The following is a 21,247-nucleotide window of genomic DNA, read 5'->3' on the forward strand; positions in this document are numbered from 1 at the left end:
GAGTGTCTGTGTTCTCCCCAGATTTCCCACTTTGGAGCATACTGAGGCGGCAAACATTCCGCGTAGAGAGTGTATGTGATCAACAGATACTTTTCTCCTTGGAGATGCCTTTTCGAGCGATGTGACACCAAGTGTCATGTTGGTGTTTACCATGACCGCATGACGGCCCTGAAATAGGGCCCCTTCGGGACTATTCGACACGCTTGTGTCCTTTGGTTGACCCATGGTGCCGGCTCAGGGCGTCAGCCGTTACTTAATTAGGGTGTGCTGAGAACTCATCCGACTTGTGGTTGCGCGCAGCGGCGTGGGATGGCATGTATACTTTGGCGGGTCGACCCCGTGCCATCTGCATGAAGGACTCGTGAAGCTCCCGTGCGGTCGCCGTTAGACCTGCAGTGATGTGAACAAGACGATTGGAATAAGCTCATCAGCGGGGGCTTAATCGAGACGTGGGAGGAACCAATCACGCTAGTCGAGTCGGAACTCTGTTCCTCTCACAGTGTCTGCAATGGGATTAGGTCCCAATCACCCGGTGGCTTGGCTGTTAGGCTGATATGGGTTAGATACCAAAGCTGAAACGCTCGAATGCGCTCCCCGGCCATTATTCCGACGAAACGTTCCACAGAGGCGATGTCGCGAAGGGGGCCAATCGCAATGGGTAAAGCGTTCTTTGCCCTCTAACTTTGCATAATCTCATGTCTAGTGAAAGCCAGATAGCTGCAAAATGCCACAATGAGCCGGATGGACTCGCGGTACAGTTCCCTCTGTTATGGCGCCCACGATAGTACGTTGTCAGATGGCCGTGACTGCTTGAACAGCAAGTTGAAGGGCGACATTCTGGCACTCTGAACTCTGGTTATTCTCAACTGCTTGATCTCTGTGAAGGTTGGCAGTCAGCCCTCCTACTGGCGCCCTCGAGTCAAGATGAGTAGACTGGCCTGATATATGTTACTCGTCGCATGCTTGGACACCCCTGCAACTAGCCCGCTATCAGATATCCCGCATTGCCAGAAAGGGAGCTTTAGATTACTTGATTAGGCAATCTTTCATCTCATTGCTAGGCTCATTTCCCCCATGATCCGGAATTGTTTCCACCAGGCATGAAAGATCAATCGGCTCGGTAACAAACCTTATTATCAACAAACGGGATGTAGGTCAAAGGCTGGTCGGATGCAAAATCACCTGTGCCGCCTCTCAAAAGACATCAATGCATGAAATCTGATTGAGGCCGAAGGCGACACTGGCTCTTAGAGACTGTAGAGCTTTTCTGACAACCTGCTACGATCCTGTTGTCGAAGCAAATGCGATTCTATTGCGTCTCGACTCTGGCTTGCACTCGCTTCAATCTCACCATTCGCCAGGCCTGATCACATAAACATGTTCCTTAGTTCTCACAACCCTCACACCAGATTCCCTCTATGGATGCCCGCACTGGCTTGTACTTCTTGCTATTGCTAATCTGCTCCATTGATGGTCACTAGCCTGAGTATATATGTGTGCGAAAGAAAGCTCAACTTCTTAGCCTATTGGTAATTTAACGCTGCCAAATCAATAGCCATGAACCTAGAAAGACCAGTCAAGTTCCATAACAAGATGGACTGTTGATATGCCATCCAAACTCATAGCGCATGAATAGCTGGAACCCTTTCACCGCACTTGACATGGTGCTGTAAAAGCCTTCAACTCCGGTTTCACCGAGTAGGGGGTAGGACGGGAAAGGTCTGGGCATTCTTTGGTGGATGGTTAGCTTCCTTCAAACTTTGTTGCCCATATTATCATCTCAACTTTCCCCAAGTTATTCGCAAAGCACGGATTCGCGGCGAGATACCAAGACAAGCAGCCGGCAAAGCTTGAATCTTTATTCGCGAAGCGGCTATATCGCAGAAAAACAGAGTCTCGCTCCTAAGCTCCCGGCGACTGACCATCTTCACTAATCCAGACTCCAAAGGAGTATTAAAAAGGACACCGAAGGGGAAATTAACGTCGCGTCAAGTCTCTCCAGCGGTCAGCGAATGTGGCGTAAATTGCGAATTCCCTACAACTCTGACAGGGTGAAAACAATCGTGGAGGCTGTTGAAGAGAAACCAAGATGATAATGAGAATAAAAACCGGCAAGTAGATGCCCGCGGCAACTGGTTGTCTCCCTCGGTCCACCGGTAGGTCTTTTCCGCGAAGAAATAAAGCATATGATTCAATAATGCGGAGCGACAGGTGTCGAACGTCTTGTGCCAGTCGGTGCACGATCATTCAAGCATTCTCGACACCATAAAGAATCTCGGCACAGTCGTCGATTCTGAAGAGGGCACACGCAAGGACGGTTCCCCCTGGCGGTGGCCGAGCTCAACCGGAACAGCCCTCGCACATTGAAGGGGAGCAATGCAATATCGGGCCAGGCAATCTGATTTCTTGTTTCATGATTGGACCGTCCGTTTAACGCTAGCAGCTTCAGCATTTGGATGAGTCGCCACCGAGGTGATCCCTCGGCCGCTTGTCAATTCCCCGTAGAACGTTTCTTGATTGGAAGAGTTTGCCGCCGCAACTACCTTCGCACCGTCGGCTCCAACCAATTGTTTACTTTTTAAGTGACCCAGATTCGGATCCAGACAAGTGGATTGCTCCAACGTGGCTAGATGAACTTCTGGGCCGAATATTGCAGAAAGACTTGCGCTACGTGTCGGCACCCAGGTTGCAGAGACGCTGTGTAGCGAATCCCCAGACCCCGCTCCTTGAATACAGGACGATCCCCAAGTTTCGCCCAAGCAACCTACGAACATACTGTCAGGAAAATGAACTATGTGCAAAATTTTACGGTCACGGTTTGCGGAAGGATTTGATTACTGAATGATCCTCACCTGACTAACTCCTTGAGGCAAATCTTGGGAGGAAACGTCTCCACCAGCAAAAGCGGTTATGAGCACTCCTGGAGACCCTTTTCGGAATGAGACAGTCTGAAAAGACAGAATGGTAAACCTGTAGAAAGCAGCCTGTCTTGGGAAGTCCGATCGGTAGTATATTTGATATGGGAGCTGGTTAACATGTGTCAAACCGGGGCAGATAAGAAGCCAGCTCAGCAAGGATATCAGCCATCGCTTTCTCTGGAAGCTTCGCTGGATGGCCATATTCGAATTCTCTTGAAACCTACGTAGCATATCCGTATGAGAACTGCCTCCTTCAAGGACATCCGCCAGCTCATCCACGTCAATTGTAGAGCTCATCGCGGAACCATCCGAGGCCTCATCGCTTACCGAAGAGCTCGAATCGGAATGCCAGTTCTCTTCGGGATCCCGTTCGGGATCCAATTCCGCGCAAATTGCGATCTCTTCGATCCCAGTGTCACGGTTCTCTTGGTAGATCTCGTGATAGTCTTTCTGTCCGTTGAAAACATCCTCATAGCCAAGGAGAGTCTCTAAATCGTGCTCCTCCTTTCCAGGGTCAAGGCTCGGGAAAAATCCTGTATCGTCGTCTGAGTCGCCGCCCACATTGCCATTAGAACCTTCCGTGGACAATGTATCATCACTACCTCTGCTGTTGTTGTCTGACTCGCTGTCACTGGAATCGTTTTTGGTTTAGAGTTCTTTGTTGGTGACTTTTTTGTCCTTAGGTCGGAGGTTCCAATTCTAGGGCCGCAGACTTTGAGAAGCCGGTGTAGAAGAAGGCAATGCTACCTCGCTATCATCAGAGAGGTCAACTGCCGCGAATTGCTCATCAATGCTAGGCATTGGTGGAAATTTCCTTTGCCAAAATTCCTTTGCCATCTTGCGCTTTCGGTCTATCCATGCCTGTCCAGCCTGAACGATCATGAGTAAAACGGCTCAATGTTACTTAGAAAAGCCACTGAGACAGAGGTACATGCCCTTGTTTTGATCACCTGTTCAGTGACTTCTACGGCCATCTTGGCTATCTCGAGCCGAAGCTTTTTGTCCGTTGGGATTGTGAGGGAAAGCCTGATACCTTTCGAGATTATTAGCTATTAATGGACGAATAGTAAGAGGACCGACACCGAGATGGTAGACAGTCTGTTTAAGGCTTACAGGTCTTTTTGCTTTTGGGACTAATAGCAGGAGGACAGATGCGATCTTGACGGTAGACGGAGATCGGTTTGAGGAACGCCTTTTAGAATTGACAGCAGACGGGTTGATTGTTGGTTTGTTTACAGTTTCGCGGAAAAAGGGATAAGAGAAAACTAGAAGAAGGAGCGCTGCTTGTTCCTTCTTTACCTGGTGCTACTGAGAGGTGAGTGAAATGTTCCGCTTTCATGGAGGAGCTCCTTCCATTTAGTACCTGAGGCCGACAGCTCTTCCCCCCATCCCCCCACCAAAGAAGCTCCCGGAACCATCCCCCTCCAGTGGTCATAATATTTTCATTCTAGGAAATTTTCCATTGTACATTCCAATAGTCTTTCGGGTTCGAATGTAACTCGGGTTCGAATGTCTTTCGTTCGAATGTCTTTCGTTCGAATGTCTTTCGTTCGAATGTCTTTCGTTCGAATGTCTTTCGTTCGAATGTCTTTCGTTCGAATGTATCTCGGGTTCGAACGTTTTTCCCCTGCTGTCAGTCTACCTTCCTGTTGTACAAGCCCTTGGCTATACTGTATGTCCTCGAAGGACATCGTCTCAAAGACTATTGTACTAACTGGCATAGGAGGTTAGGAACAATGGCGCCACCGAGAACCAAGACTGATTCCCGAACCAGTCTCTCAGACGTGGAGACAGATGTCACCAAGACAACAGCCTGGGCCGCTCCCAAGGATACTTCTATGCTTTCAGCAGTAGATCAGATGCTGCTGAACAATATGGAAATCCTTGCCAAGCAGAACAACGTCATCATGAGTCTGCTTCTACAATCCCAGCGGGAGGGTGGTCGTATCCCCAAGTAAGTCACCTAAGTAACCCTTGCACAGTACAGAAGAACGTCAGTAACATTGACTAACTTGATCTCTGTAGTATGAGCAAGACTCCACGCCGCAATGACGCCAAGCCTGCATCAGACTCGGAGGAAGAGGCCGAGCACATCGACTGCCTAAAGGAAAAGTACACAGACATACTGTTCAGGGCGTACAGAGACTTTACCAAGTCTACGAAGAAAACACCTTTTATTAAACGGGGATCAACAAAGAACCTCGAGCAGGATGTAGCCGACTTCAAGGAGCATGTCTTGAACCACGACTGGAAAGGCATATTACCAGACTGGTCAGTGAGTTGTAAGTGGCATTCTATACACTGTCTATTATATCTTATTCTAATAAAATCCACAGACGAGATGAACATTGCTGTCACTCGAGCACAATCTGTTGACTTGGTCAATCTATACTTCGATCGCGGAAAGAGGTATCCCATTGAGTGCGAAGTGACCTCACATAACCCAAATATGGGTCTCTGGAAAAGATTACTGACAGCTATTGGATAGTTGGCCTGGAATGCTGTAGTCTTATTGATCTGGGGTTGTGTGAGGTCACTTATGGCTTCGAAGAGCCATGAGAAAACCACCGAAGACGAGATTATTGATATCGGCTCCGACGAAGACGCAAGGTCAATGACCAAGAAGCGTAAATCTCTCTGATTTACGATGATGTTGCACATACATGATATCAGGTAGTCTATGAGTGCGGAGCTAGGGGGTAAGGAAATCGAACTGGCGCGAGGAATTTGCTTCTGATGTCTTATATTTTCACTGAGGTTCAAAGGGGGGGGGGGGGGGGGGGGGGAGGGGCAGGAGAAAGGGTTCAAAGTGATTTCATCAGCGTTGATGAATGGGTTTTCTGTGTATTTTACTTATCGTCTGTTTCCAGGCAATACTTCAAATCGTTCATGATAGATTGATTGCCTTTCTATTTTGCGTGGTAGATCAATAGACCAGAGTCTAATGTTCTTCATAGTTATTTTATCCTCTTGGCAACACATATTGTCGACGTTTCGCCCCCAGACATGAATTCCAAGCTACTTTAGAGTGCTTTTCCATTTTTCTTCTACTCAGTCAGCATCCATGCAGGGTAAGCTGAGTGGCTGTCAGAAAATCTTAGAGAAAGATCTTTTCTCCTAAAGAACTATTTCTTTGCCTTCTTGTTCGGTGTTGCGCTTAGAACTGAACAACGAGCATCCCGAATCTCGGACGCTGACGGTACCTGCCATCAGAACTTCTGAAATCTCTTTAGTAGACCTCGCCTTTTATTTCCTTCTCAAAACCAGCCGACCCACCTCCCCAGCATGCAGACCACCAAAATTTCTTCTTTTGTCTCTCTACACCTTGGCCTCGTTCACTTTGCTTAGCTAACAAATAATTCGACACCGCGATATGAGAAGTCCAAAATGAGGCTAGAACACGGAAGAAAGAAAGCAGAGATGACTGCTTCGAAAAGCACATCGAAGAGCACTCCGAAGAGCGCAGAGAAGATCACGGAAGCAGACTGCGCTGCGGCAGGAGAGGCAGCGACGGCTTGGGCCCTCTTTGTCAAGCGCCAGGCGGACAAAGAGGTCGACAACCGCCCCAACCGTATGGCGAACGAAGATGCCCATGACGATAATACCATCGAACCCGCGATCGAGATTGAAGCCTCGACTGAGGAGGGAGGCGATTTCGAGCTCGAAACCGAGCTGACTACGTCTCTCGAAATTTCGGCCGAAATATTCAAGAACCTTGCCAGAGATCAGAGTGTTGATGGCGATCACCAAAACACCTTTTTAGATAAAGAAGCCTCGGGCAATCTCTTCCCTTGTAAGTTCTGTTGTACTTTAATTACTCTGCTTGCACTGTTTTTGACAATTCAGTTACCCGTCCTCATGGAAACGGAATCTTCACCAACCCTGACGGGGATGAAGACCGTAGCAAGCTCCATATGCTCAGCTCGACTGCGTCAGTCGTCACACCCAGTGGAAATGCCCATCAAAAGCGTAAGCGAGCCAGCTTGATTGCTGATGATCCTCAAGGCCGAAAGAAGACCGGTATGTGTATACTTCATTTCGGATCCACCTATATGAACGCTAATCTAGTAATCTCAGATGTGGTTTCTAGCCCTCCTGTGCGATCGCGGAACAAGAACTCCATATCCCGTCTGAGCGACACCGCCGACAAATTTGCCGATCCCCATGGCAATGCCAGTCAGCAACTGTCTTCCGTCACTCAGTCGCAGGAGGGCAGCGTGAGAAATGGCGGCGTTGCGGAGCATTCAATGGGCTCTCAAGGCTCCTCTCGAATCACTGAGCTGCTGAGTCGCTCTCAGGAATACCCTCCCGGCACTTCCGAGCACAACGACTCCCAGAAACAGTCCAGAGGCTTTGCCCAGCATCCAATGAGCATCCAGGCTCTCTCTTCCACTACTGGTCGACAGGGTAACGTGGAGGGACACTCAGCCGTTGCTGGTACTTCTGCCATCGAGCGCCGTATTACCATTATTAATTGGATTGAGGCCCTTCTTCAGGTCCGCCACCTCACTACTGGCGGTGGTCCTAACAGCGTCGATGCGAAGCATCGTAGTGTTTCCATGGGGATGATCAAAGGCTTGATTGAAGAGTACGAGCTCATCTAAAGGCATAGTTCAGGGGATCAACAAGCATGCCTTGGCTTTGCGTATTGCCGAGTGCACCATTCTGCTTGTGCCCAACTCGGAACGTTTCTTTTGCGGCCGATGGGTCAGGAACTCTTTGAGGTGTTATATAGCTACCAATAACATCAATTCTGCTGATTATCCTCCCAAGCTTCTTCCGTAATCCAGTGACGCGTCTCTTGCCACCTTCACTAAAAGAGCTTAAAAGTATGGGCTTCGTGGAACTTGGCTCCTCCGGCCATTAGAGATAGCTTGCGGTCCACTACCTCACGATGGAAGAAAAGCTCACTTCTGTGCTCCCTTTCTGCGATTTACTGTATGTTTCATTTCTTCGTCTCGCAAACATGCCGTAAAGGTCTGCTTGACTCCGAACTGCTGTGCTTCTGTAGGGGCATTGCATTCGCATTATACAAGGCGAACGAGGACGTTTCTCGATATGAAGATGGCATCGAGACTTCGCGTAGGAGGTGAACGGTCTCAACATCACAGTGCCGACATGTACCTATTACTCGCTCTTGTAGGCTGCAGAATGTCTGTGTAAGAGGATTGCAGAGTCCCTGAGAACAAAGGCACTATTCAATCTTTCTAGGCTTTGCAGTAATGTTTGATCTCAAAGAAAACTGCAACGCAGCTGTCAATTATCTACCTAGCAGTGCACACTGAGGCTACTTCATATCGGCGAATCTCATAATATTCGTCCTAGCGCCTATGCGTGATGGCGTCCTAGGATCGTGATGGTATCACACTGAGCCCCCCACCCCCTCCCCTCCTCAAATGAAAAGAAAAGCCACCGCTCATACACATTTGCCCTTAGTCGTCGCGACGGGTGCCGTGAGCCTCCTCGGACCTATTTCCTATGATCTCTAGCCTTCTAACCCTGGTGAGAGTCGAGATAAAGCACCAGAGCGTCATCCTTGGAAAGGTCGGTCAAGTCTGGAGACTGGGCAAAACACTTCATAAAGTCCTCGAATGAGTCGAAGGGGTTTCCAGGCAGGATCTTGATAAGTCCATAGATATCCATCCACTTGCTGGGCACGAATGTGCCTGTGATACCCAGGAAAGCGTCATAAGGCAGTGTCATCGCGGCTGAGTGAAGCTCCGCCTTGTGGTTATTTACCTCCTGGGTCTCGTCGAGGATGAGGATCGGAAAAGAGGCACCGAACAGCCTCATGGTTTCTTTGTTGGCCGCGTGGGTGACACGCCAGGGTTTCTGGTACTTCAGCGGAAGTCCTCTGCCGTTTCTCAGTTTCTTGGCTGCGACATGGCCGCCTTTGGAGAGCAGGGAGCTTGTTTTGTTGGCGTCTTCGAGCTCCTGGACGCGTTGCATGAGAAACTGGTCGCTTGTGAACACTATGTCGTACCTGCCGCGCAAAAGCTCAATGGTTTTTGTTTTCTTATTGTCCCAGACGAAAAGCTTGGGTTTCTTGTCCTGTAAAGTAGACTGTTAGCTGCGCCAGCTTAACATTAAAACTCTCCTGACACGCTTGCAAGATTCCATACCTCTGCAAAATGGTGTTTGCACTCGGTTTCCCAGGTTGACTGGAGGCCTTTGGGGGCGACTACAAGGGCGTGTGTGTGTGTGTGTGTGTTATATTTAACGCCAGGACGTTCCTATAAAGGACAAAAGGCGCCTGGGGCAACTAGCTGCTAGGATAACTATATAAATATAAATCCAAGCCTATAAGCCTCTTACAGCCTAAGACCTAAACAGTCTGTATTGTTACCTATTTAGCTAGCCTCCTAGGAGGTTAAACTGTAATTCTTTATTACTGTTAAGTGTCTGCAGGCTCTTTAGCAGCTAGGTTTAGTACAGTACCCCTAGTAGTCCCCCTTAGAGGGCTCCTAGGGGTTCCTATATGCCTTATTATATAGTGCTACTTATATATCTATATTATCTAAAGGTACCCCTCCCTACGTAAAGCAGGCTAGGGGTACTTATCCTATAGTATAAGGCGTCCTGTTCTTATTACTTATATAACGTAAGGTCTAGGAGAAAGTAAGAAGAGGGGGGGGGGGGGGGTAAAGAAGGAGGGGGGGGGGGAGAAAAAAGGAAAAGCTAGGTAAATAGATAGCGTCCTTATAGATACTACCTATCTCCTAAAGACTTTTATACTTAGTAACCCTAATATAGTTATAGTTAGCTATTATTAGTAGCTACCTTTAGTAGTAAGGTGTAAGATAATAGCCTATTAGCTACTTATAATAAAGCCTAGTATATTATCCTTAGTCCTTATCTATCTAATAAACGCCTATAATAAGGGCTTATATCCCTATATATCTAGAGGTAGGCTATAGGCTATTAGTGTTATTAGGTAATAAAGTAGGTATATATTAATACCTTAAGTATATTTAGTTATAGAAGTTATTATTACTAATATATTAAATAAACTAGTTATAATCTTTTAATAGCTAGGCTATTATATACTTCCTCTAGTCTTTTAGAAGGATATTATCTCTCTATTTTATCTACTAGCACTATAACAGGTATACTAACGTCTTCTTACTTCTATATATACAGGTAGTTTTAGCCTTATTATAGCTAAACTATAGGTAGTAGGCTATAAAGTTACTATATCTTATCCTTATAGTAACTAGCTAGTAAAGTTTAGTATAAGTAAGAAAGTAGATTTCCTTTATTAGTTCTAGAAGTGCTTTAAGTTATAGTAGTTTATACGCTATTAGGTAATTCTTATTCTACTAGTCTATAAATACCTTCTTTCTTTATACCTTTAGTAATTACTTAACGTAGCTATAGGTAGCTAGGTATATCTTAAGGTTAGCTAGGCGTATCTTTACCTTATCCTTTACTAGCTTATTAGCTATTTATTACTATTAATTATATTATATCTAGGTACTTATTATATATTTACTAGTATTATACTCTCTTTTACTATCCTTATAAAATTAAGGATAGCTTCTTATAAGGACGTTATAAGGGCCCTATCTAGCCTAAAGATAACTACTAAGTTATCTAGACAGACTATAATACCTATAACGTCCCCTAAGTCCTTACTATATTATATTACCTTCCTAAGTCTATATTAGGCCCCTTTAGCTTCTACGTTATAGACCTTACCCTTTAGTAGGTATTAGCGTCCTATAAGTACTAGGTCCTGTCCCTTAAAGACAGTATAACTATACCTTATCTTTATATACTCTACCTATAAGCTGTCTAAATATACTATTACGTATATTAGTAAAATATTTACCTCCTAGACCTAGTAATCTCTTATTACTTACTACTTCCCTTATCCCTCTACTTTATATACTAATTATATATTATATAATTAGCTCTAGAGCTTAGGTCTTAAGAACGTTAGTATACTATCTGCTACGTCTATAAGGATAGTTAGGTAGACCTTACTACCTTTCTAATTTATTCTAAGGTAGGCTGTGATCTACATTACTAGTAGGTAGTTATTATCTAAAGTGCCTAGCTATAGTCTATATTATTACTATACTATATTAAGTAGAAGCTTTACTAGTAGAGTACTAGCCTCTTAGGCTAGTGCTATTACTAGTATAGTCTACTACACTAGTAGACAGCCTCTAATAGCCCTATTTATAGCCTTCTGTATTTTATTAATAAGGCTAGTTAGTCTATAGGTAACCTTTATAGGGTAGCTATCTAGAAACCTATAGCCTTAACGCTTCTTCCTTAAGTACTATATTTCTACTATATAGAGTGCCTTAAGGATAATAATTATATATACTACCTTTCTTATGCTTAGTAGTAGCGCTCCTTTATAGACCTTATTTAGTCCTCTAATATGTCCTGCTATAGCCTAGGCTATTACTACCTACGTCTTTATATACGTCCTAAAACTAAGCTTCCTATCTAGAAACACCCCTAGCTAGCATATAAAGTCCTAAGGGAAGACCTTATAATCTTTATATTAGATAGAGAGGTTCTTAGTAACCTTATATTATATAAAGTGTAACACTTTTGTCTTAGTTATATTAAATAGTATACTATTTTTATATCCCTAGGTAGTAACCTTATTAAGTAGGTCTTATACTACCTACCTGCTTTCTTGCTTTATCTTACCTATATAAAGGATTCTATAGTTATCTATATAACTAAACCTAGAGCTTTCCTCCCTAAACCTATACAGTAGCTCTATATAATAAAGATATAGTATTAGTAATACTAAAGACCCTTAAGGGAGGCTATAGTAAAAGGGTTATACTTATAATATATAGTCCTTAAAGCGCACTTATACTTATTATCTTATTATAAAGGCCCTTACTTAGTTAACTATATTATCTAGCTAGCCTTACTCTCTTAAGGCTTAAGCTAGCTAGCTGCTATTTACTATATTAAAGGCGCCTTAAATATCTATTATAACTAAGGTGTAGTGTTATTACTAACTTAGTGCTACCTTTATATTATATATTAAGGTAGCTACTATATCTATTACTAATCTCTTAGATAGTACCCTTACTACCTAAAGGTATAGGACTTTATGTTCTATATAGTAACAGGCTATACGTTATATAATTAGCCTCTTAAGCCCCTTTCTTACTATAGAGAGTAGTAAGATTAGGCGCTAGCCCTTAGGTTAGCTAGTGTCTCTATTTAGCTTAGGGATTATAACTATCTTAGTATCCTAGAATAGTAAAAGGTAATACCTAAGTTCTAGGTATACCTAGAATAGCTTTTTAATATACTTACCTATTATTAGCTATACTATCTATAGTATAATAATAGTAATTCTATCTATACCTAGAGTAGTATTACTAGCACTAAGTATAGTAGACCTTACCTCCTCTAAGTAGACGTAGTTATCCTATTCTATCCTCCTCTAAGGAACTATTAGTATATACAGACTAATATCTATATTAGCCCTAAAGCGCTTTAGTAGCTTCCTTTAGAGTAGAGCGGCCTTCTTAGCTAGCGTAGTAACTACTATATTACTATCCTATAGAGGGGGTAATTATAGCTATAATAAGAGCTTATACTAGCCTATTACCTTATATAGGTCCTTATTAGTTACTATCTTATTAATTTAATCTATTTAGTAGGTTACCTTAGCCTTATAGGCTGCTCTTTAGAGCTCCTTAGCTTCCTCCTTAGTGTCCCTACCTCCTCTATAAGCCTCTTAGTAGGCCCTCCTAGCTTTCCTATAGTCCTCTGTCTACTATATAACTAATCTGCCCTTAACTAGTTAAGTGCTTACTATAGTAGTAGCACCTTATAGGACGTTTGTTAGCGTCACTATAGCTTAGTCTAGTTCTTTTAGTGTCTTTATCCCTTCTAGGAGCACCTAGGCTATCTACTCTACCTCCTCTCTAAATTATTATATCTTCTCTAAAGTGTTAATTCTTATCTATATCTCCTTTAGTAGGGTGCCTATAGTTATAAGGATAGTTATAACTAAGGTTAAGTAATTAGACCCTATATATAAATAGTTAGTAATATTTATTATAGCTAGGGGGATATCTAAAAAAACTAGATTAAGGGTATTACCCCTATTATATATAGTAATCCCTAGCAGACTAATAAGGGCTAATAGGTAGCTATCTAACTATTCTACTAGTTAGGAAGCCCCCTAATTTAGAAAGCTTCTTAGCTACTACACTAGGTATCTTATATTAAAGTCCCCTACTACTAGTACGTTTATTAGTGCCTCTTAGGCTTCTAGTGCGTCTAGGACCTATATTAACCTTAGCTCTTAGTAGATATTAAGGTAATACTAGCCTCTTATTATAATCCTTAGCGTATTATATAGGGGCGTTATAGTAATATTAAAGGTAGTAATATTACTATAAGTCTTCTTTATATATATAAGGACTCTAGGTTATATATCTATACTCTCCTACTAGTGTATAAAGGAGAAGGTTATATAGTTTAAGGTTATCTTTATAACTAAGCGCTTATCTATAGAGCACTAGGGTTCTTATATTATAATAATATTAACTTTTTTTTAGTCTATAAAAGTAAAGGTAATATTATATATTAGCCCTAATCTTTATATATTAACGTGTAGTATTCTAATTTATCTTATTATTTATAGTAGTAATAATAGTACTAGCGTACTAAGCTTAGTTAGCCTTAGTGTAGTCCCTCCCTTAGAGGCGTCCTCTATTACTTTATTAAGGATTTTATTAAAGGCCTAGACTTTTTAGTAATAGTTTAGTCTAACCTCCTATTAGCTTTCCCTATTAGGTCCTAGGCTCCCTTAGGTTGCCTTAATTAGCGCCTATACCTACTAGCCGCCCTCCTAAGCAGCCTTAAAGAGCTTAAGTCCCTATTATCTAATATGTTATTATTATCCCTTTAAGGGTTATATAATAGTCTAGTTTTCTTGCCTAGGCTAGAGGGGGTAGTCTATATAGGTGCTCTAGTAGGGCCTCTTATAGTTAGTACACTAGGTAGGCCTTATACACTAGGTGTTATTATGTTCTATCTCTAGTTAGCTATATATTTTATAAAGCTACTACCTAATATATAGCCTTACCTTATACTAATTATAGTAAACACTATACTAAACTAGCCTAAACCTATCCTTTAGCTATATTAATACTAGGCTGTTAAATAAGTAGAAAGGCCTAGTGTTATCCTATAGAGTAATAATCTATGTCTTAAGGTGTTATGTTTTTATACCCTTTATAGTATAGTACTTCTATAGTTTTTACTTAGTTATAATTATAACTTTTATAACTACTATATCCTCTATTACTAGGATTATGTTCCTATTATAGTTATAGGTAGTTACTAGGACGCCTCTAACCCTATAGAACGTCTAGGCCTAAGGACTATTAATAGTAGTTACACTAAGGTGTTAAGATAGCTAAGCGTTACTATTAAGTATAGTCTATCTTACTTTATTACTACCTAAAGTAACTATAAAACTAGTTAGTATCCTAGTTATCTTTTTAATATCTATAACTTATATCTTATAGATTTAAGTAATATCTTTATAAATAGTAAAAGGTAAGACCTAGTTATTAGGTATTTAGATAAAGACGTAGTAGTTAATATTATATTACTAAGATCTCCTTTATATATCTTTTTAGCCTTAAGTAGGTCTCTTACTATAAGCTCCCTCTAAGTGTGTTATAGCTAAGCTTCTTAACTTAGGCTACACGCGCTAGATAGTTATTATTTATTAGGTTAGTTACTACGCCTACTAGTCTACTATAGACTTAGGTCTTATAGGTTTTTTATCTCCTCTTAAGGTGTTAACTAGTAGGTTAGTATAGTAGTTAACTACTATCTAGTAGTAGCCCTTAGTTTATATCTATTATAAGGTCTACTAGAGGTTATTAATTAAGGTGTTTACTATATATTTATAACTATTATTAAGCGCTATAATCTTACTTAGCTTATCCTTTAGGTTCCCCTAAGTTATGTTTATTATTAGTCTGTATAGAGATATGTCTATACCTAGCTTCTTCTTAAGCGTCTAAGTTATCTAGGCAAAGTCTTTTAGTAGTGACACCTCTGTAGCAGCTGTAGCTAGGCTTAAAGGGTCTATAAACCTCTTACGCTTAGTTAGTAAACCTTCTCCTATACTAGAGCTTAAGACAGTGAGCATAGCTGACGCTGGCGGTTGAAGACCTGGCCGTGGCGTCACTGGCGGCAGCAGGGCCAGCCCATCAGGGGCCGGCATGGCCTTAGGGTGGATTACGCGAGTACTGTAGGTGTTAAGGAAATAGGTGTAGTGCACGCTTGGAGACTAACAGCTCCAAAACGTGTCAGGTAAAAAGGAGGGAAGGTTGGACTACAAGGGCGGGACCCAAGTAAGGTCCATTGCGGTTCTGCATGGCGATAGCGACTGCCAGGGTTCTTCCTAGGCCCATCTCATCGCCGAGAATGGCGCCCTTTTGAGGGCCTCGCAGCAAATGGCTGATTTTCCGAACCGCCTGAAGCTGCCATGGACGAAGCTCGGTCGTGAGGCCAGGTACTATCACGTCTTGACCGTCAGGTTGACCCGGGATTTCGCGGACGAAGGTCTACACCGCAACGTAAGGTTAGCAGCAGGCTCCGAATAGCCGTTTAAAGACACCGACATAAGATACTTACACTAAGAGCGCTGTACTTCACGAGGAACCGATGAGTGTGGACGTCGTTGCCTGCGTTAATCATCTCCATCGGATCTTTGTCTTCCCCGGTGCCGCCAGAATCACCAGAGCCCGCTTCGCACTCGCTTTGGTCTTCGATAGACCCCGAAGGACTATGTTTCTGCTCTTGGGCCTGCATCCCTGCTTCGAATGCGTCGCAAAAATCGTTCATGTCGCAGTCGTCATTCTCCCAATCCTCAAACCTTATGGCCGTTCCAATGAAGTTCTCCTCAATCGCCTGTTTCAAGTCAGTGGCGAATTGATCCATTTCGGTCTTAGTCTTTTCCCAGTCGTGCTTCGTCGGATCAAAAGGTTCCGTCTCGTCTTCGTTCTTGAGATGTAGCTCTTTTTCTTTGATCATGAAGGCTATGTTACGCTCAAGACGTTTGAACTCGAGAGAATCAGGGCGTTGAATAGACTGGGTGCGCTGGATAGGGAGAGAGCGGAGCTTCTGGGACATGGAAATCAACTTCGCGCGCTTGGTCATAATCTCTGACTCCAACTCCGCAGATATGTCGGGAATCGAGGCCGCATAATCCTGCGTTGTCTTGAGGTCATTGATAGTAAGCGATAGCAATTCAATATGGCCAGCGACATTGATCTCGTCCAAAAGGCTGTTGCTCGTCTTCATCAAGGGCGCTTTCTTTCTGCCGCTGCGGATAGGATCCTTTGTGGTGTCCATTGTAGGAAGGGAAATGTTCGGCGCTGTTGGAGTCAGTTCATGTTCGAAAGTATTTTCATCTTTAGATCCTACTTACTTATGAGTATAAATGGCAAGGACTTCAGAATGTCAGAAGTTGGGGAGAACTACTTCGTTGTCGTAGCCGCGCGTATCATCATGTATGTGTGTGTGTGTGTGTGTGTGTGTGTGTGTGTGTGTGTGTGTGTGTGTGTGTGTAAGTTCGTGGGAGGTTTTGAGTCGATGAGAAAACTGATGAACGGCAAGGCTTGAATTGATGAGAATGCACTAGCCTAATTTGGAGGGAAGGAACCTTCTTGTTTTTTCCCTCTTTGCAGTTGCTAACAAAGGAAGGTGAAGCTCGCCGTTGTGGAAAGGGGAATGAGACGGGCCACTTCACCTGGTGAGCGGCCACTTTCTAAATTATTACATCTACACATCTCCATGTGTTGGCGATATGGTTCCCTGATGTGACCACTGTTGCCACCAGATTCACCAGCTTCTTCACCTTGGCAGCCAGCAGTCTTTTTTTCCTACTTACAGATCACCAATGCCACCACTTCATGGCGATATCGTCGCTCCTCCACACCATCCAAGTAGCTCAAAGAAGGTAAGTTGAGCACCATACTACGAGGGCGCTCTGATCGATTGCAATCACACGCTGACCTTTGCTAAGGACGTCGTAGGTTCGAAGATCTACTATGATGGATACAAGGTGGACAAGGGTTCCAAGGATCTCGAGGGTTATGCCCTCGCAGACCCCGGTTTCAACGGCATTTGTGAGCTCGCGCCGGTTCCCGACGGCATGAGTCGCATCTTCTTCAAGCAACATTTTCTCTCCATGCATGAAGGAGCCAAAGAGAACCGACTGAGGGCGATAGGGACTGCGATCAGTATTGTCACTAGCCCGGCAGATCCCCAGAAACAGGAGAAGGTGGAGGCGCCCGACGGCACGTTTGTTATCTGCGCGTAAATTCCAGAGGCCGACTACGCGATCAAATCGCGGCTGGCGTGCCTCGAGGCCACGCTTGAGACTACCGATACCAATGGCCCATCAACAGTAAACGAAATCTTGGCTGAGGTAGAGCATCTCAAGATCAGACTTCCTAGAACACCTTGCAACCGGAATCTGGTCAGAATGCTGTATCCGCAGGAGGAGTTCAATAGGCAACACGCTGTTCTCGCCCTACAAGTAGAATAGGACGTGTGGTTCTATTTTGTTGGTTTCTAGGACCGCCGTAATGATTAAGAGGGACAGTGGCAAAGGTAAGCTTGGACTTTGCTGGTTAAAGAAGTCTACTAACAGCACACAAAGGAACATTGGCCCAAACTTTTCAAGAACAAGGGCATGGTGAAATTGACGTTGAGCACATCCACAAAGTTGCCGTTGCCCTGAAGGGACGCCTACACGACCGCCTCTTGTCGGACCACGACATGCTGAGTCCTTTACTGGCCATGACTATCCTTCTAGACCACACCGGGGAGATGCGTAACTCCGAGCCGACTTCTGTGGAGTGGGCCGAGGATGTGATGAAAGTGTACAAGACGATCATAAGTATCAGCTGGTCTACGATTCCCCCCGAGAACCCAAAGATCGAGCAGGCGAGGGCGGCTGGAATGGAAACAACAACGGCATTGCATATGGTCAAACTCGACCTCGACGCGCTGAAAGAGATGATTCGCGGCGGCTCCACTTCTTCAAGCAGCACGCGGCCAGATGCTTTGGCTTTAGGTCAATGCCTCTGCCTATGTCGCTGGATGAGGCCATCAAGCGACTTGCGACACCCACGAGGCTGGTGCAGCCATGGTCTACGCCGAAAGGATGTACACTGGCGTTGCCAACAACGTAGTTGAACCTTGGGCCTGGCTGGCCGGTCCGCCTCACCGCGTGCGTTGGTCCGGCCGGGCCTTTCCCTCTGCGGAACCGCATGCCCTTCACGTTCCACGAGCTGTTTGCTGGTCCGATCCTACGACAAGTGGACGCCATGCTCAAACGGGTTGAAGACATCATCCTCGCAAGGGAAGCTATTGCGGACGAGATGAACGAGAAAGATGAGGACGTTCGTATGGACGAAGCGAGGGGCGCCTCGGAATCCGGAGACGTTGGAATGTGCAACTGACATGCCTGAGGGCCTGATGGGTGGTTACCATAAGACGATTCAACTGATTCCGAATCATCGCTATTCACTCACACTGATCGAGGTTTCGTTTCTTTTCATTATTCACACAACTAACGACGGTTGCTCCTTTCCTTTGTTCGTTGACATCGCAACGCAATTCCACGATTCGGCGGGGCGCCGACCTGAAGGGGGGACTTGTGGAAGGATTAGTAAACTACGTCGCCAAATCGGGCAACCCTAACACCTACCTTGATTAAATCGGCCGTCGTCAATAGTCGTAGTTTTTCCCAGCTAATAATACATCATCACGTTGCTCATCAATTTAATTGATCTTGTCTTCATCGCCCCATCTGCGCGGCCTATTTCTGCCATAAGACGATGTCGCTGAGCTAACGTTGGGGCGAGTGGGAATAAATATGCAAGGTATGCGGGACCGCCATGATCCCGTGGACAAGCGATTCGCGTGACGCCCTAAGGATGCTTGAAGTAAGTGTGGGCGGAAAGCGGATGGGCGATTGCGTCCAAGAGCAAATTCCTTACAACATGTCGCAAAAACGACGTCGTTAATCGCAAGCAGCAATTAACGCCTTATGTAGTACAACACAACTCAAATTACATATGCATGCTCCTTCGACTATCCAAACGTTGCCCTACGAAGCTAAACACAACGGCGTCAAAGAACTCCAATAAGATCGGCCTTAATTTGAGTGAAAATGGAAAACTCGACAGGAAAACACTGTGGAGAGAACATTGGGTGCAGGTACGTCTTTTTGACCCGCCACCCCACCAAAAGGCTGTGCAAGTGCCATGTACACTTTGAACCTTCCCTGGTCTTGAGAGGAACAGTTTTAGATATAAGCACCTTAGTAGCTGCCACCGTTCTGCCTATTTAACCATATCAAGAGCAGGCAGGCACATACTACTTACAATATCTTTGAAAACTTCAACCAGACATCTGCCGTAGAGTCCAGCGATAGCTCACCAACTGGCGTCAAAACAGTAATGTCCCTATTGTCGAGGGCAGGGTATCGCTTTCTCGGACCGCCTAGTACCACCTAAGGACTGTTGCGTATCTCGAGAGGCTCGTCCAGCTCCTCAAGGTTCTCAAAGATCCATCCTCGCTCTTTTCGCTTGCCTGCTCTTCTTTCCTGGCGCGGCTTTTCAGCTACCGTCGATGCACGGAAGCCAGGGCTGTCCCAGCCAAGATCTCCCTTCAATGCCTGGTGTTGTTGCACAAGCGTCTCGTCTGCTCCCCAGGCGGGTGAACCGGCGATGCCATCGCTATTAGACTCATTCATGTGTGCCTCTAGAAGATCGATGGTCTGGAATGTCTCCAGGTTCGCGCCATCAGGGGCGATGGACTTGCAAAGGGTACACCAGAAGTCGGTGGCTTGGTTCTGTGCCTTTTGGAGCTCGACATTTCGCTTCCACGTAGGGTATCCGAGGTGGGAGTTTTCGTTCATGTTGCGGTTGAGGTGCGAAGTAGGGGAAACGTCTGCGTCGTTGACGTTGTCAAGACGAAAGTCGAAATGAAGTATAAGACGAGATGAAGGATCAAAGTGGAAATGATTTCTTTGAAAGTGACGAAAGTCGAGGTGAAAGTTGTAGACAACAGCCAGGGGCTTAGAACTTCGCAGGGGAATTTGTGTTGTTGATGGTGTTGCTTTGGCTGGGCCCGCTCCTTTCTGTTTGCCCGCTCCTTCCTGTTTGCTTGCACCTTCCTGTTTGCTTGCTCACATAGACTTACTTACACCTGCCTGCCTGTACCCACCCACTCTCTTAGTCATCAACACCACCGCACCACACCACATATCGTCGTCTCACTCACTCACTCACCCACCATTGTTGATACCTCACGACAACTTCAAGCAAACAATGCATCAAAAGAGATGGCAACAGCAGTAAAAGATTGGACACTGTGGGAATTGAACCCACGACCTTTCACATGGGCATCTGAATCTCTTGAGTGAGATCAGAAGATGCGAAGCGAAAATCATACCCCTAGACCAAGCGCCCGTTGTTTGATGATGGCTATGCCTCAACTCTGGTATATGTTGGTATCATTGCAATGCGGGGAAACGTCGGTGGGGCGGGTGTACCGAGATTCGGCTACCATCGGCAACGTTTCATTCCTACGGCGGCCCCGGACGGATCCATGAAGCCACTCATCAATGAGACTGAGAACAGAAAGGGTGAATTGAGATCTATGAGGAGAATACCAAGGAATTGCTATCGCAGTAGTCACCGTTTACTTTGCTTCACTTTCACGCATTTATGACCGACCTACCAGTCGCTAGTATAACTGTTGCAATGCCAGGCGTCGCAATCCACCGCCAAGAAGGGGGTGGCATTCCATGGCTCATTTCATCTGGCCAAACTGGTGGCCAGCTCAATGTAGAAAGCCAGAATCCAATGTTAAATCGCACATCCTCTGGAGACTAGAACGGTTACGCGATGATTCAGGTGCAAGTTCATATTCAAGAAACTCACCCGCAAGGCGTTGCTCGCGTATGCTGAGGCATTTGATAGTTAATGAAGAGTGACATAGGTAACGGGACTCGTCTAATCGAGAACAAGGACGACGAATATCTAGGCTAATCTGCTGTTCCTCCATTTCTACTTTCAGGCTCGCCCACAATGGTTTAAGGGGTCCTTTGGGTACAGGGTGTTGGCACTTCCGACGTACTGAGATCATCGTCACACTGATGTGGGGTGTTGTCCTCGGAACAAGTGCTCCGACGCTGCGGCTCTCCTTTGCCTGGCTTCAACAAGGCCATGGCCTGGTAGACAGTGTCAGGCTCGGGCTCAGAAAAAGAACCAGCGTCTGGACCTTGGTCTCCA

The 21,247-nt window shown here is 44.9% G+C and overlaps 5 protein-coding genes and 1 non-coding gene across 6 annotated transcripts; 3 read left to right on the forward strand and 3 right to left on the reverse strand.

The window, feature by feature from the left end:
* Positions 1-4,654: 4,654 nt before the first annotated feature.
* GLRG_11068 (uncharacterized protein) lies at positions 4,655-5,559 on the forward strand (the record flags this gene model as incomplete). The annotated part of the gene is made up of 3 exons (XM_008101706.1): positions 4,655-4,872; positions 4,944-5,200; positions 5,426-5,559. 3 exons carry the CDS (start codon positions 4,655-4,657, stop codon positions 5,557-5,559), a joined length of 609 nt encoding a protein of 202 aa, XP_008099897.1.
* A 746-nt stretch (positions 5,560-6,305) lies between these two features.
* On the forward strand, positions 6,306-7,522 carry GLRG_11069 (uncharacterized protein; the record flags this gene model as incomplete). The annotated part of the gene is made up of 3 exons (XM_008101707.1): positions 6,306-6,711; positions 6,765-6,938; positions 6,996-7,522. 3 exons carry the CDS (start codon positions 6,306-6,308, stop codon positions 7,520-7,522), a joined length of 1,107 nt encoding a protein of 368 aa, XP_008099898.1.
* Positions 7,523-8,411: 889 nt separating this feature from the next.
* GLRG_11070 (uncharacterized protein) lies at positions 8,412-8,867 on the reverse strand (the record flags this gene model as incomplete). The annotated part of the gene is made up of 1 exon (XM_008101708.1): positions 8,412-8,867. One exon carries the CDS (start codon positions 8,865-8,867, stop codon positions 8,412-8,414), a length of 456 nt encoding a protein of 151 aa, XP_008099899.1.
* Positions 8,868-15,542: 6,675 nt separating this feature from the next.
* On the reverse strand, positions 15,543-16,289 carry GLRG_11071 (uncharacterized protein; the record flags this gene model as incomplete). Its single annotated transcript, XM_008101709.1, has 1 exon — positions 15,543-16,289. The coding sequence occupies one exon, from the start codon at positions 16,287-16,289 to the stop codon at positions 15,543-15,545; it is 747 nt and encodes a 248-aa protein (XP_008099900.1).
* A 547-nt stretch (positions 16,290-16,836) lies between these two features.
* Positions 16,837-17,259, forward strand: GLRG_11072 (uncharacterized protein; the record flags this gene model as incomplete). Its single annotated transcript, XM_008101710.1, has 2 exons — positions 16,837-16,896; positions 16,963-17,259. 2 exons carry the CDS (start codon positions 16,837-16,839, stop codon positions 17,257-17,259), a joined length of 357 nt encoding a protein of 118 aa, XP_008099901.1.
* A 3,057-nt stretch (positions 17,260-20,316) lies between these two features.
* Positions 20,317-20,422, reverse strand: GLRG_13278. The gene has a single exon. It is a non-coding gene; the product is annotated as a tRNA-Ala (tRNA).
* Between the last annotated feature and the right edge of the window lie 825 nt (positions 20,423-21,247).

Source organism: Colletotrichum graminicola (assembly GCF_000149035.1).
Source record: "Colletotrichum graminicola M1.001 genomic scaffold supercont1.72, whole genome shotgun sequence".
In the NCBI taxonomy this organism is placed as follows: Eukaryota; Fungi; Ascomycota; class Sordariomycetes; order Glomerellales; family Glomerellaceae; genus Colletotrichum; species Colletotrichum graminicola.